The 16,520-nt window shown below is 43.2% G+C and overlaps 1 protein-coding gene and 1 non-coding gene across 8 annotated transcripts in view; both read right to left on the bottom strand.

The window, feature by feature from the left end:
• The window catches only part of ADGRG4 (adhesion G protein-coupled receptor G4), a 116,158-nt gene that overhangs the window by 85,849 nt on the left and 13,789 nt on the right, over nt 1-16,520 (bottom strand). For 5 of the 7 annotated variants that reach the window (XM_045029670.1, XM_045029675.1, XM_045029671.1 and 2 more), the window contains one exon: nt 1,879-1,989. The exons of the other annotated variants lie outside the window; for them this stretch is intronic. In XM_045029670.1, the coding sequence (XP_044885605.1) occupies nt 1,879-1,989 (111 nt within the window). The remainder of the gene's footprint in view (nt 1-1,878; nt 1,990-16,520) is intronic. 7 annotated transcript variants of the gene reach the window in all.
• LOC123378117 lies at nt 3,664-3,855 on the bottom strand. Its single transcript, XR_006582463.1, has one exon. It is a non-coding gene; the product is annotated as a U2 spliceosomal RNA (small nuclear RNA).

The following is a 16,520-nucleotide window of genomic DNA, read 5'->3' as shown; positions in this document are numbered from 1 at the left end:
AATAATCTAAATAAAATGAGAAAAGGGGTAAAAAATTAATCTAAAAATTCAAAAAAAGGCAGTGCCAATCAAAGGAGTGACTGCTACATCTCCCTAAGCGAATATTTACAGAACTGAGAAAAGATTGACCTAATGCTGCTGTTGGTTTTGAATGTACTTTGAATACCTGCAGTCCCCTCACATCATTGGCTCAAAATGAAGAGCAAAACAAAGCTCTCGTGTAGTAGCAGAGCAATATTACAGAGACAAATTTAATAACCACTGCTACTCATGCCCCCACAGGACCAATTCTGAGTTGTGTATTTCTTCTCTGATGTCACTGAGAAGATGGCAAAATCGTCACTCAAGTTTGCAGTGACTGAAGTCAATGGGACTGCTCATGTGCTTAAAGTTAAACATGCGCTTAAGCAACTTGCTGAATTAGGACCCATATGCAGAACTAACAGGCTGGATGGAACTTTAGAGTGACCTCTGATCACTAACATTCAAACTGCTTAACGATTGCAAAAGAATAGGTTATAAGTAACGTATTACATCATAAAACATAACCCAGCTAGTGAGCTATATTGTAAAAGATTAGTTTACTAAAAAAATAAAATAAAATAGGAGCAAGGGGAAAAGATGCATGCTTTTATGAAGGAAAATTCCTTCAAAATTCTTGAAGCTATAAATAAAAATATATCGTGCCACCATTTGGGAGCTACTCCATACAAGATGTTAATGTCATACATAGGTTTCAATTGTAAGACTGAAATTTTCACTCATCTTATAACTTTGGACAGAGAAAATCTTTTCACCAATGAATTTGTGGATTTTTTGAACCAGAGCAGATTATTTTGGAAATTTTTAGGGAATCAAACAAATCATTTTATTGTTACAGATCTTTAAGAATTATTCGCTTAAAAATGTGAAAAAAGATTTGGATTTTTGGGGTCCCTTTAATGTTAATACAGCTTGGTTTTAGCAGGTCACTGTATGCATACTAAAGATCCAAGGAAAAATGAATGAATCCTCTAATTTGATTTTAAAAAATTATCAGTTATGGATAACCCTGATCATGGTGATCAGTTATTCCTGGGTGAGATTAACTGGCATTGAAGGTTTCATATCCCATTAACTGAAGTTTTCTATATCATCCACTCACACTGAACATTTTATACACCAACAGTGGTGATTCATGTTGATCATTTAAAAAGATAGCATGGACAGCTGGTCATGGACACTTCATAATGCAACCATTGGCCTCATGTGAACCTTATAAAGCATGTCTGACCAGCTAAACCAGAGCCTTAACATTCATTGTAGAGTTCAGGAGTGCCACAGCGTGTATGTCTCTTCCATTCCCCAAATTCCACATTCCGAGACCAGTTGAAGCAGGGGAATCAAGAGAGCGAAGAACCCCATGAACGTACTAAACATATTAGATAGTCCATAAACAGCCGCAACTCTGACCTATAGGACTCATGTCAGATGGGCAGGGGTGACCCCTGGTCCCAGGGTTAGGGGTGCTGAGCACTCTGTCTGCATAACACTTATTGTCCCGGCTTGTCCCAGGTGTAAAGTTCCAAGGTTTGAGCCTCAGCGCTGCAGCCCCCTTGTGGTAGCATGTGTTGTAGAGCTAGGCAGGAACAATGTCAGTCTAAAATGGCAGTATTTTCCAGTGTATTTGGTGTATATGTGGTGAAAGTGTCAAATGCTAGAAGTCTAAATACTAAGAAGGGTGAACTTGAGTGCCTGGTATTAAATAAGGATATTGATATAATAGGCATCACAGAAACTGGGTATAATGATGATAATCAATGGGACGTGGTAATACCAGGGTACAAAATACATAGGAATGACAAAGTAGATCATGCTGGTGGGGGATCAATTTCATACCTGATTTTAGTAGGAGAGTCTTTGTGGCTTGCTGGAATCATGGATTCTGAATACAGTGTTGCCTTGGAAAGAATGTGATGTGATGAGACCTTGGAATAGACATTTACTGCCCTGGAAGCAAATATTGCACTAGATTAATCTTGGGTGAGATTTATATGTAATAGTGACAACACGGAAAGAGAGGGAAAGCAGAGGTGGAGGTGGGAGAGATGATTGTGAGCTGGGCGGAGAGGGTTACAGGTCAGTAAGGAGAGTTAAGTGAAATGCAGAAGCATAATATCAAATTATCTGTTTAAAACCAGTTTTACATGTACAGTTGACTTATACATCCACTGGCCAGGCCTTCAGTGATCCTTTCCGGAGTTCGGGTGGATAAATATCTGCATTTAATGATGTCTGATATCTTTAAATTGCTGAACATTGTGACTCTCCCTCCCTGATGAAAGTTAGCAGCAAGTTGAATTCCTCTATTTGCCCACACAGCAGATACAACCTGGGGAACAGCAATAGTGCAAGCAGTCGCTCCATCAACACTCCAGTGAACTATGACCTTGATAGGAAGAGCAATCTCTGGAAGTGTAAGGGCAGGGAGCCCTCTCAGTCCTTTCTCTGTCTGCTGAGACTGCCATCCAAAGGGCCAGTTAGAGCTGGCTGTGATGGTGGTTTTGTAATGTAGGTATTGGCCAAAAAGGAGCAGAACTGACACCAAAAAATTCCTTTGGTGATAAACTCTGCCATTCACATCCGAACTGGGTCAGAGACAAGCCACTAGCCACGGGACCTATTCTTCTATTGGCAAGATTCTCCTATTGCCCATTCTACTAGCAGGTGTTGGAATCCAACTGGCAGCTGCAGATTAGTTACTGCTGATTCACTGGGGCAGATGCCAATAATTGGGGATAAAACAGCCCTCTGACAGAGGGAACCAGGTTCTAGGGGAGGAGCGGAACCCCGTGAGCCCTCTGACAGAGAGAATCAGGCTCTGGGAGAGGAGAGGGACCCTGGGAGCCCCCCGACAGAGAGAATCAGGCTCTGGGAGAGGAGAGGGACACTTTGACGTAGCCAAATCTATGGGGAGGCTCCTTTTGTAAGTATATGTAGTTTTATTTTGGAACTGCCTTTCTTAAATCCACAAGCTTCCAGACGGGTAACTTTTTGGCTCTCCAGTTGTGTAGTTTTTGTGTGGAGCTGGATGGAGTCTCCACCAGCTCACAACCCAAATCTTATTACCGTCCCCGGAGCCTTGGTTTTACCAATATTTCTTTTCACTTTTCTGTATTTTTCATTAAACCCCTTTCAGAATTATTACACTCAAAAAGCCCTACTAGAGCTCTCTACCATGCAGTTCTCTGAAAAGCAGCAGGCATCATATCATGAGAATCTTTTCCAGGATTGCTTTCTGACTGATACTTGGGTATAAAAAAGTGGGGGAAAGCTGACTTAAAAAAAGAAATATTAACAAATATTTGTTGCTCAAAAACTATTAAACACTCCTTGCTTGATATGAGCAGCCTATTGATTGAGGCCTAAGGCAGACTATCCATTCATTTCAGGCAAATTGCAATTGATCTCATCACATTACAGCTTGTTTTTCTCAACAGTAGACAAAGCAGAGGGGAGATAAGGATACAGACACTGAGATTCCCATGATTAGAGTTATTTTAGTCATTACAAACCTAAGAGGCATGCCTTCTTGATGAGAAAGGGGGAATGTTTGAAAAGTGACTTGCAAATAAAATGAATAAATAAATGTAATTTATTTCAGAAATCTGTGCTGCATGGCCCACTAAATAGCCTGAGGGGAACATTTGACACTCCCATTAATCTGAGGCCCCCACCCTGAAAGTCAGAGGAGCTACTCACAGTGAATAAATCAATTTAATATACAGTTCTCAAATAAAGAACATATCAGATATTAAACTAATAAGAACAGGGACTACACTTTGATCTGAGCTCTAACGAGCCGAGAACAGTGAATAAAGTTAGGCACATGCTTAAATCTTTACTGGATATAGGTCATGCAACACCCACCCCACTCCCATTACAATACACACCAACCTAAGGTATGTCTCTATTGTAACTGGAAGGTGTAATTTCCAGTTTGAGTAGACATCACTGTGCCAACTCTGATCAAGCTAGTGTGCTAAATATAGAGGTGGAGCCACAGTGGCACAAGCACTAGGATGGGCTAGTCAACCCGAGTATGATCCTATCCGAGACCCTAGGAATGTACTCCGGTGGCTAGCCCCTCCCACTACTCATGGTGCTGTGGCTACACTTCTATTTTTAGCACGCTAACTCAATCAGAGCTAGCACAGGTATGTCTGTTTACACTAGAAATTACACCTCCAGCTCTAGTGTAGACATACTTTAAGAGGGTCTTTCTTTTTTGCTTTCTTGCTTTCTTTTCTCCCACAGTCAAGCTGGCCATCTGTGGTTACTGATGCACAGTAATACTCCATTTTATCACATCACATCTCCCAAAGAAATCCTGTTGCAATACATGATTTGTGGCTGAAGCCAGGGACTGGGACTTAAGACTACTAGACTCTGTTCTTGAGCACTGATTCACTATGTAACATTGAGTAAATCACTTAGCCTCCATTTCGCCATCTGTGGGAGGCCTTATTAATTAATGTTTGTAAAGCACATTGAGAGCCTTGGATTAAAGGTGCTAAAAGTACAATATACTAATAATTAATAATCCAGGAGGGGTTGAGAGAACTGAGCTTTTTGCATATAAAGTCCCAGAGATAAATAGCAAAGAGAAGAATATGGGATTAACTCCACAAAGGACTCCAGGATCTTCAACCCTCTTGAGGAGCATTATGCTAAAGGCAGACTAGAGACCTCTCTCTATTGTATATTCATAAATGTATTTTGTAGGGATTTGTGTTAGGGATGAGATTGATGGGCACTAGCTTTAGACTTTGTTTAAATGGAGGAAATGTTCCGTAGCAGGGATGGAAGCAACCTAGATAAGAGGCCTTGTATAAATCAATATAGCTCCATTGAACTACTCTGATTTACACCAGCTGGCCCAGTTCCCAGAGTACCTTCCACTCCACAGTGTGGCACTAGGGGCATGTCTTCAGGTGCTCAGGAGGCATAATTGCAGCTCATGTAAATATATCTGAGCTGGCTTCGATCAGCTAGATCAGTAGCTATAATAATAGTGGTGTAACTGCAGCAGCATGAGCTGTGGCACATGCTAGCTGCTTGAAAGTCTGAGGGGGTGGAGGAGGTGTTGTACTTAGGAAGCTAGCCCATGACACTGCCACAGCTGTGCTGCTACTGGAGTAAGAGCAGGATCTCAAGGCCCTTACCAAGGGGTTTGAACCTCAGCAACATCCATTGAGTGCTGCCATGAAAAGGCATTGAATTAAGGTGGCCATGATGCTAGGCACCAGCCCAGTTAGGGCTTTTAGGACAAAGTGGCGACTCTTCTTACTGTGCAAGTGACTGAATTAAGCGCATTGTGAGGCAGACTTTAGATACAGCACTCTGGGGCCTGACATTTGTCCTTGAGACCAGAACATGCAGTGCAAGAGTTTCCATCTTAACAAGATTGCCTTAATAGATGATGGCAGTATATTTGTTTAGCACTGTATATATAAGCAACCAAAGCAGCAATTTGTTTATTCTTTTTAATATAACTGTGTCAAATATTAGTAATGGCTTTTTCTTATAATGCATTTATGTATGCAAAGAAAAATATTTCGTAGTGGGGTTTCATTTTTATTTTATTCTGAAGGGATGCTAATCCTTGCATTGTTAGAGCTGGAGCTATCCATTATAACCTTACACAAAATGTGCCAAGATAATAGTTACTCTGTCCAACACACAGCATGGGAAAATGGGAAAATAGACCATAGCCAGGGGATGTTTATTAATTATACACTAATCTTAGTACCCACTGGGTGTCACTGTTTCCCCACACAATTATAGCTGAAAGAACTTTTATTAAGTGCCCAGTAGATGTTTTTTGCCAGGGAAGTGCTGAAATGGAAGAAAGAATAAAAGCCAAATAAATAAACTGTTTATTAAAAAAATGAAAGCAAGTCAAGAAAAAAGAGGCTGTTAGGAAGTTAATTTTCAAAGAATGAGGGGTGAATTCTGCTCTGGAGGCAAATTCAGAGTCACTTCATGTGAGTTCCTCCAGGTTTACACCAGCATGAAATCAGAATCTAACCACACTACTCTCTCACCACCCTATGAAACATAGTATTTGTCAAGTGACATGTACTAGAGACAGATCACATAACACAGATCTCTCAGGTAAGTGTTACTGCTTAAGCCCAAGACAATGAAAAGGCCACTCAAGCATCACTGGCAGTCCATGATATGATTCATCAACAAAATGAGACCGGCTACAACCCCGCTGTTATCTGTGTTGCATCAATACAATCCATCTCATCATCTGGACAGGATTTATTTCATTTTTTAAGCTGTCACTATCCCAGGGTCCAGGTGCAAGAACAGTAAAAATCAAACACAACATGTAAGACGATAAGCCAACAACAGTAGCCCTCTTGTCTTCCCAACCAATCGGGGTCAACAGTTTTTACCATTACTCCCCATAATTCACTAGCACCCTCTTCAAGAATAGCAGCAAATGTTGCTATAAACTGCATTACAATATTAATTTTTAAAGCCATTTTCAGAATCAGTGGTGCCAATACGCCAGATTCATCAATTGATATAATCCTACAGAAGTTACAAACCGATGGGGTTACACCAGGGATTTGGCCCAATGTCTTTAATCTTAGTTTCTTCACTCTTTAAAACCCCACCTACTCACACATTTGTGTGAAGACATAGGGGTACGTTTAGTGTTTGTGAAAGTGATGGAGCAACAGCCCTCAACCAGAGCGAGTGCAGATACAGTATAGTAGCGTTCTAGCAGGGGTCAGGAGAGACAGGACTCCACAGTAAAAGGGGATCTTAGTTTAGGCTGCTGAGACCTTGTCCTTCTCTTTGGTGCCATAATTCCAAAGCCTATATGTGATGGGGTGTACCAGGAATTTGCTGCCCTTATCAGACGAGCCACTGCCTTGGTACACCCCATCCTATGAAGATGCCTGAGGGCCATCCTTAGGGGGATGCGGGGCCCAGGGCGGAAGGGATGGCTTCGTCTCTTCCGGGACTGACCGTGCCAACGCGGGGCCCGGAGTGGTCACCCCGATTCGCCCTACCCAAGGGACGGCTCTGGATGTCTGGCTAGGAATTCAGATCTCCAGGGGTTGCCTAAGGAGTCCTCCCATGAGCAGATGCAGACAAAACCCACTGAGAGTTGGTCCTCAGGTGTCTAGAAGGGCCGGGAGCAGACAGAGGTCACTCAGAGCTCAGCAGGCCCGATATAAACAACTATCTGCTTTTACTATGGGCCCATTCTGGATTAAGTCAGGACAGGGAAGGTTTGCTGTCCTTGCCCTAATCCAAGGGACCTGGCCTAGTCAGGGGCTTAACCTTGGATCTCTACGAGGGACTGGTATTTAACGCCCAGGTAGCTATTTTGAGTTAAGATTTAATGTGTTTGCTGTTAACACTGGAAGGGGACTGGACTGAAAGCTGACTTGGGTGGAGGAGTAGGCCACAGAAGTGGCAGACCATTGTGGAACCAGGACGCAAGGGGGTGCTAGAGACCTGAGGAAGCACTCTGGGGGTGAGTGCACACTATGATACTGTGGTTCTAGCATCACCACATAGTAGTCCCTAAATCCTGTCTGGATTTGTGGTCGTGGACTGCACTGCTGACTGTATTAGTGCTGTGTAAACTTCCTGCCATTTCTGCCAAAGTGCCTCCACTCCTGCCACCCAAGCCATGGGTTTCCTCGAGTCGAGTTGCTGAACTGAAGTGTGTTTTAGTTTTTGTGATTTGCACTAATAGGGACCACAAACTATATTTGCACTAATGGCAGGATTTCTGCTGTAGCCAAGGTGTTGCTGGTCAAAAATAACAGATGCTCTCATGTTCTGACAGTAAACCAGGTCCGGTATTAATCATTATATGTCCTGCTGTGTTAGACTTTTCAAACTATACACTTCTGAATAGAGCCAGCTATGGGGCTTGAAAAAACAAACCATTAGGACAAGGCCACTTTCAATTCTCAGTTCTGCAGTATTCAGATCAACATCTGACTGTGGATCTGAGAAAGACAGCAGCATACAATTACTGCAGCAACTCTCTCAGACTAATGGGAAGGATTTCTTCACTCGCTGTTGTTTCCAATTGGGAAATCAGGGCTGCTGACTGAACTATGTGAGCTATTCTGCTATGAAAGTACAGAGGACTGGATCACAAATAGACATGTGCCATAGCCAAGATTTTTTCCAAAGTCTGAATTCAATCCATTTCAGCAGAAGAAGCCTTTTTCATGTTTAAGACTAAGGCATATAAGGAATGCCTTAAAGCTGTAGTAACATTTTAACTAGCCATAGACCAAATAAATTAAGCAAACTTTTGAGAAAACCTACCAATAGGACCATATTCAGACCTTGTGTAAGTGGACTCAATTCCTCTGTATCTGCCTATAGCTAATCAGAAATTAGTTTGTGTGTGTAGTTAGAGGCCTTAACTAAAAATGGTGGTTATTTGTTTGCTAGATATACATCAAAAATACCACATCCTGGAAAAAAGTGTGTAAATGTAAGGTTCTCCTTGGGCCAGAAGCTGTTTCTTTGATTACTGTATTTATTACTGAATTCAGGTGCTATTTCACTTTGTCTCTGATGCTGAGAAAAGCAAAATCAAATTCATGGTTATTAATGGAAAAAAACATTAAGAGAAACTTTAAGACATTCTTGTTTAATAAGAAGAGTAAGTATTTTTCCAGTTATTGTGGGGGTAGGGTCTGAATCAGAGGAAGACTTTTTTTTCTCTGTTCCAACTACCTGGCTGCTTAGATCTGATGAAAAGAGAAAAAAAGGCAGAAAAAATATTATGGGCATAGAATACCCTGGAAATCCAGACCAGAATGATAAATGATAAAAGGGTTTTACTATCAGAAGAGTGTTTGGTGTCTTCTGTGAAATGAGTTGACAGTCTCAGCCCAGTTCCCACGCAGAGGTGTCCATCTCACACACTCAAAATACTCCACCTCAGTTGATCCTTATGGGTCCCTTTCTGTCAGTTTCTAAAGAAAAGGCTAGAGACTGTGCCATGGACACACAACTACTCTCATCACTCCTGCAGGTAGTCACCCTGGGTCAGGGTTAAAGATGATCTGGAAAGGGAAAAAAATGGTTTCATGACCTATTTGTTTGTTTGCTAACAGTCAGGAAAGGGGTTTGTCTTGTGGTGGCTTCTGACTTTTGCCCATGTCTGTGGCAGATCATATATTTTGTGTCTGTGCTAGCAATAGACAAACCTCACAAGGTTCAGGGGTCTGGACACGTTTATCCCAAATGTATCCTAATATCCTATCTGCTTTGGTCTGAAAAGCAGATTGGAAATTTCATAAACAGGCTCTTTAACTCTTTTAACTCCTGTGTAAACAGACAACTTCCCTTACTTAGCAACTCGCTGACTCATTTCCTTTAACAGTCCCCGGAGTTTGAGCTACATTACTTCCTCTCCACATTTTCTAAATGTCCTGATATGTTTCCTTTTTAACCAAGAGAGACAGTTAAAAATAGAATCTGGGTTTCAGTGTTTGTGTCCATAAAATCAATATCACCACGCTAAAGTCACACTGAGGCCTTGTTTCTCAAAGGCATCCAATTTTTCTGTTATATAAGTATAGTTTAAACTTGGGCCGAGATAAAGAAAGTAGATGTGCAGAGGCAGCTATCTGTAAACGTGCAAGAAGTTTTGAATAGCTTGAGAATATCTTTAACATACTTGGGAGAACCATATGTTTTGAAATATTTCTGAAATAATTCTAACATAGCAAACTATCTGAAACAATAAAGCAGGGCTTTGAGGAGTGGCTGATTTCAGCAGGTTTTAATCTTTGCATCAGGAAAACATCAATTTTTCTGTGCAATCTTTTTATGTGTATTGGGTTAGCTTTTGAATTAGTTATTATCTAAGATTGTTATTATGTACATAATAAATTAGGTGTTTACTAGTAGAGATACCTGCTTGAAAAAAAGGCATATTAAGAATAACAGTTATTTGTATTATCATCATCAACTTTATCTTCATCCAAAGACCCCAGTTTGCATCAGTGCCTCATTGTGTGCGGTACTGTACAAATAATACATAGTCTGTGCCCCCAGAGAATTTACAATCAAAGATGAGTCCTGTATATGGATTCATGCATGACTTCTGAGTCAATGTGGATCCATGTCCAGGATCGTTGCTAAATCCTGATATGGAGACCACAGTTCAAATCTGAAACTTTACTACAAACCTGGGGAAAATACCCTTTCAAAAGACAAAGGGCACAATTTACAGCTAATGATATTTAAAGTCCAGCCTTTGTGCATGCAGAATCCCAACATTATTGTGACAGTGAGGTCATTAGTTTAATCTGAGACTTTAAATATAAGGGAAATTATTTTTCCAGTGACATACCATGCAGCATGACCTTCAACTCCTACTATTCTAGATATAAATGGCCCTGAGCCAAAACTATATCCCAGGGGTAGGTAACCTTTCAGAAGTGGTGTGCCGAGTCTTCATTTATTCACTCTAATTTAAGGTTTCGCGTGCCCATAATACATTTTAACGTTTTTAGAAGGTCTGTTTCTATAAGTCTATAATATATAACTAAACTATTGTTGTATGTAAAGTAAATAAGGTTTTTAAAATGTTTAAGAAGCTTCATTTAAAATTAAATTAAAATGCAGAGCCCCCCGGACCAGTGGCCAGGACCCAGGCAGTGTGAGTGCCACTGAAAATCAGCTCGCATGCCACCTTCGGCACACGTGCCATAGGTTGCCTACCCCTTCCAGACTATGAAGATGTTTGAAATACAAATCCAGATCTGAATTTTGCAAAATGTACTTTATCTAGGGTGACCAGGTAGCAAGTATGAAAAATTGGGACAGAGGGTGGGGGCGCCTATATAAGACAAAGTCCCAAATATAGAGACTGCCCCTATAAAATCAGGGTACTTGGTCACCCTACTTTAATCTTTGTAATGGACCAACCCATACCTCCCAGATACTCACACTTGTAGTGTCTGGGGATTTCAGAAACTGTATCCAAATTTTGCACTTGAGCCTATTTCTAATTCTACAACAGGGATTGGCAACCTACAGCACACACACCAAAGGTGGCACATGAGCCAATTTTTGATGGCACACAGCGGCGGGCTGAGCCACTCAGCCTGCCGCCACTCTGGGGTTTCCGCCGTCGACTCCTGCCAGCCGGGGTCCCGTGGCTGGTCCCACTCAGTGCCCGCTGCTGGCCTAGGTGAAGGAACCCCAGGCTGGCAGTGAGCTGAGAACCTGGCTGGCAGGAGCTGGCGGCTGAAACCCCAGAGCAGGGGCAGGCTGAGCTCTGGGGTTCCCGCTGCTGGTTCCCGCTGCTGGCCCCTTGCCAGCTGGGGTCCCGGACTCCCGCCGCTGGCCCCACTCAGCGAGTTCTGCTGGCCTGGGTGAAGGAACCCCAGGCTGGCAGCAGGCTGAGATCCCAGCTGGCAGGAGCCGGCGGCCAGAACTCCAGAGCAATGGTGGGCTGAGCCGCTCAGTCACTGCTCTGGGGTTCTGGCTGCTGGCCCCTTGCCAGCTGAGGTCCCCACCGCAGCCCCACTCACCTTGATTCCAGTTGGAGTTCCAGCGCAGGCCCCCTGCCAGACAGAGTCCAGGCCTCCGGCCCTGCTCAGCCCTACCAGCTACCAGCTCCACTCACCTCGGCTGCCGATCTGGGATTCAGCTGCCGATCTGGGGTTCTAGCCGCTGACCTCCTGCCAGCTGGTTAACAACTGATCACTCAGAAGCCTGTGTGCAGCTTAAAGTATCCAAATACATGCCAGACATTGGAAAACCCAGCAAGGAAAAGCAAGGGCAAGGATCACACTAAACTGATAAGATCTGCATTTTAATTTAATTTTAAATAAAGCTTCTGAAACATTTTGAAAACCTTGTTTACTTTACATATAATAGTAGTTTGGTTATACAGGTAAGTCTTATCATACGCGGGGGTTCCGTTCTGCGGTTATCGCGTAAAGCAAAAACCGCATATACTGAAAATTATATCCCCGAGCCCTTTAAATCTCGCCCGCAGCTCCGGCGGCAGGGCCAGGGCGGCATTTAAATGGCTCCTCCGGGCTCCCGCCACCGTAGGGAGCCTGGAGGAGCCCTTTAAATGCTGGCCAGCAGTTTTGGCAGCCGGAGCTGCGGGCGGGATTTAAAGGGCTCCACCGGGCTTCCCGCCACCGTAGGGAGCCTGGAGGAGCCCTTTAAATCCCGCCCGCAGCTCCGGCGGCCGGGCTGGGGCTGGCATTTAAAGGACCTGGAGCTCCACGGTGGCTGGAGCCTCGAGCCCTTTAGTTCGCCCCAGGGGTTACCAGCCACCTCTGCAGCTGGGAGCCCCCTGGGTGATTTAAAGGCCCTGGGACTCCCAGCCACAGCTGGTGCCCCAGGACCTTTAAATCTTGAGGCCACGCCTCTTCCACTTGAGGCCACGCCCCCCCCGGACTCTGGCCCTTCAGCGTAAAGCTGAAATCGTGCATGTTAAATGCGCGTAAGTTGCGACAGACCTGTATAATATATAGACTTATAGAGAGACCTTCTAAAAACCGTTAAAATGTATTACTGGCACGCGAAGCCTTAAATTAGAGTGTATAATGAAGAGTCAGCACACCACTGCTGAGAGGTTGCCGACCCCTGTTCTAGAAGTTCACATTTAACCACACAGTATCTGTAATTTATATATATATTATTTAATGGGGGGAAACACACTTGATTTAAAAGCATATACATTGTTTCCCTTTTAGCTTGAGTAGTTAGCCAATATTCGGGGCCTTTCTGGCTGGTTTCTGTTAGGAGGAGAAACTGATGATATGACCCAAGTATATTATTTGGTGCAATCCTGTTTATTTACAGAGCATGCAGGCTCACAAAGTCCTGTTTCCCAGAACACAATAGGAACAAACAGGAGACAGCTTCCTTGCTAACTCTGTCCAAGCCTGCCTTTCTAGCCAGTCCTGTACCCCAAAGAGCTCTGTCTCTCTGCTTTGTCTCAGGGCCAGGCTCACAGCTGCTTCTCTTCCATTCCCTGTGACTTTCTCCTGGCTTTCTGCCTCTGACACACATTGAGCTTGCCCTAAAACCCCTAACCCCTGCATTTGCAGCTAGTGATAGGAAAATTCATCAGAACTCACAGCTAAACTCTGCTCAGGGTTTGCCAGGCAGCCCATTGCCTCCGGCTGTAGTCTCCTATTATTTCCCAGCTATCACTACATAAAAGGGGCTTAATTGCTCTTTCCATTTAGCCTGAAAGAAAGGTCATTAGCATTCCAATCAGTTTAACAAGGTCTGTGATTGATGGCAGCCATTAACACCTCCAGCATAACAATGGTCATAATTCACGCTTTATTTGTTCTACCAAAGCATGACAGAGATATATTCCAGACTGAATAAACAACAAAGAGTTTTTTGTGCTGTAAAGACCAGACATCCCACATGCTGATGGACTGTATAGTGCTATAGTAGGCACTGCATTTTAATATGGGCTATACTGTGCCATACATTTTTAAGCAAAACTCCCCTTGAAACCAATGATACCACCTAAAATCTGATGGCACGATATGGCCCTATGTTTGCACTGAGCGGGGAAATAACTGCAGGTGATATTTGGATATCAGGCAAAGCTAACAAATGGTGCTGCTCTCAGGAGATAGGAGTCCCCAAATCCCCTTGTGACCTCTGTTTTAGAAATGCAGCACTGTGGCTACCCACCTACTGTGGCTGTGAGGCTGCTTACAAGCATCTTATACCACCTGAAATGTGATTGATAACTGCTTATCCACTGGAATTCAGACATTATTGGGGAGGCCAGTGAGCAGGAGGCAGTAGTACTGCCTTTAATTCTGCAGATGGTACCAATACTTAGCTCTGAGGGATATTTGTTCTTTTAAAACTATTTCAACAGCCCTAAGCATATCCAAAGGGAGTCTGCAGATATGCATTTTGCATTTGAAAACTAAAACAATAACTAAGGCTATGGCTACACTACACAGCTTTTAGCGACACGGCTGTGCCATTACAGCTGTGCTGCTAAAAGGCGCGCAGTATAGCACCTGTTTGTCAATAGGAGAGAGCTCTCCTGCCGACCAAAAAATTCCACCCCCAACAAGCGACAGCAACTTTGTCAGCAGGAGAGTGCGCCTGCCGAAAAAGCGCTGTTCACACCGGCGCCTCTCATTGGTAAAGTTCTTATATAGTGCTCAGCTTTTAAGCATGTAAGTAATCCCATTTGCTTCAATTGAACTATTCACATGCTTAAAATTACGCATGCGCTTACATTTTTTCTAGATCAGGATCTCTAGAAGAAACTTAGAGCGAATGGAGATTCTCCTTCAATTCGTGGTAGGGACATGTGTCTTTGGGACAGAAAGTGCTGGGTTAAGTTACTAATGCAGCATTTGTGAGCTATAATTCAGTACCATGCTGTATACAGAAGCTCTCATTTGTTCAGTAGCTGGCTTAATAATAATAATACAAAGAACTTAGTGCTTTACAGGGCCAGAACACTGTACAAATAGTAACTAAGTAAGGTTTGTGACATCCCTTTTAGTTGCTGGAGTGGTTATCATAAAAAGGCAGTGGTGGCCAACAGTTATTATAGCGGTGTCTGAACTACCGCAGTTATATCCCTATGCTTGGTATAAGGAAATAACTAGGGTAGCTCAGATACCACTAGGCAGTAACAGTTGGCAAATGCTGGCATTTTAGTGGGTACCACTTTATGTAGAGAAATATATATACATACAGGTTTCCATCTTCTAACTGGGCAAAGTTGGCACAGCTGCAAAATCACCAGCAGCCTGATTTTCAGAAGTGCTGAGCACTCGCAACTCCAGCTGAAGTCAAGAGGGCTCAGCATCTCTAAAAAATCATACCCCAGGTGAGAAATCTATATTTTATTGAAATGAGGCAGTGCCACAAAAGCCAAAGGGCTGAGTATATTATTGTCACTATACAGATGAACAAAAATAACAGTAAGTAGGGCTGGGTAGAATGAAAGGAGTACACATTCAAATCTCTTCACATTATGCATGGCTAATTCTTTTTTTCTTCTCTAGAGAAGACCAAGCTTCAAAAGGGCCATATATGAGCAGACTGATTTGATCCAGCACTGAAGGGCTTTTAACTGGAGATCAAAGACCCAAGAGCAGGAGCTGTACCAACTGAGGTAAAGGATAATCGCAGGTCTCCAGGCCCTCCAAGGCCAAACCATGGAGTTACCCCCATTCCCTCCCTCCTCTGGACAAACCATAAAACTTCAACTGCACAAATATAAAGAGCCCTCCCTGCAGAGCTCATGATAGGTGTAGTTGCGGTGTGTTCACATTAAGTTATATCATGCTGTTTACCACAGAAGGCTCTCAAACCACTGTAGGCTTACCACTACTGAGACTTGAACCAGGAACCCTCTGATCTGAAAGTAGAAGTTCTAGCAAATAAACTAAAGGACAAACTCCATTCACTGTCACTTGTAATAAAGGGTGGCCCTATCTGAGACCTGTCCTAATTGCAATAGTACTGAAAGCCTCCACTTACTAGAAAACCAGACCATTGCTGTGTCTACATGTGTAACGTACATCATCAGGGCTACAGAAGCACCTGGCAGGTGCTCAGAGATATCACATATAATACAGCATTCAAGGTTCTTGGCTTTGTAAGTTAGAAACACCAAGACTGGTTCAATGAGAACGATCCTGAGATAGACTGGCTTCTAGAGACCATACACACCACACACAAATCCTACATATGGTCAAGAAATCAACAATGAAGAAGGCAAAGTACCATCAGGCCAAACATGCACTACAAACCTGATTAAGGCTAAAGAAGAATCACTGGTGGGAACAGAAGGCTGCAGAACTGCAGGAAGCAGTCAACAAGCATGACATGAAGGCCTTCTATGAAGATCTTTGTGTTGTATATGACCCAAAATCTAATGGTACAGCACCTGTTCTCACAGCAGATGGTAACTGGCTGCTCACAGACAACTGTGATATTTTCTCTTGCAATGCAGAGCACTTTGAGAGTCTCCTGAACTGTCAATTCATGGTGTTTGATGAAGCTATTGACTTACTCTGCCAGTGTCCTGTTTGGAGGAACTGTCCATGGACTCTTTTGTAGATGAGGTTACTAAAGTCATCAAACAGCTGTCCGTGAGTAAGTCTCCAGGCCCCAAGGGCATTCCATCTGAAGTGTATACATATAGAGGTGCCCACCTGGTCAGGAGACTCACCAGCCTTTTCAAGACTATATGGGAACAGGGTACTGTTCCCCAGACGTATAACGATGCTTTTATAGTCCATCCATGCTAAAGGAAGGGAAGCATATCTTCCTATGACAACCATCACAGAATTTCACTGCTGTCTATAGCGGGGAAGATCCATGCATGGGTTGTTCTCAACAGGCTTGTCTCTCACCAAGTGGACTCAGTATATCCAGAGTCACAGTGTGGCTTTTGTGCTGGCCGTGGCACCATGGACATGATTTTTGCAGATCAACAAATA

This window comes from Mauremys mutica, chromosome 9, assembly GCF_020497125.1.
Source record: "Mauremys mutica isolate MM-2020 ecotype Southern chromosome 9, ASM2049712v1, whole genome shotgun sequence".
Lineage (NCBI taxonomy): Eukaryota > Metazoa > Chordata > Testudines > Geoemydidae > Mauremys > Mauremys mutica.
This window is presented reverse-complemented; position numbering and strand designations above follow the sequence as displayed.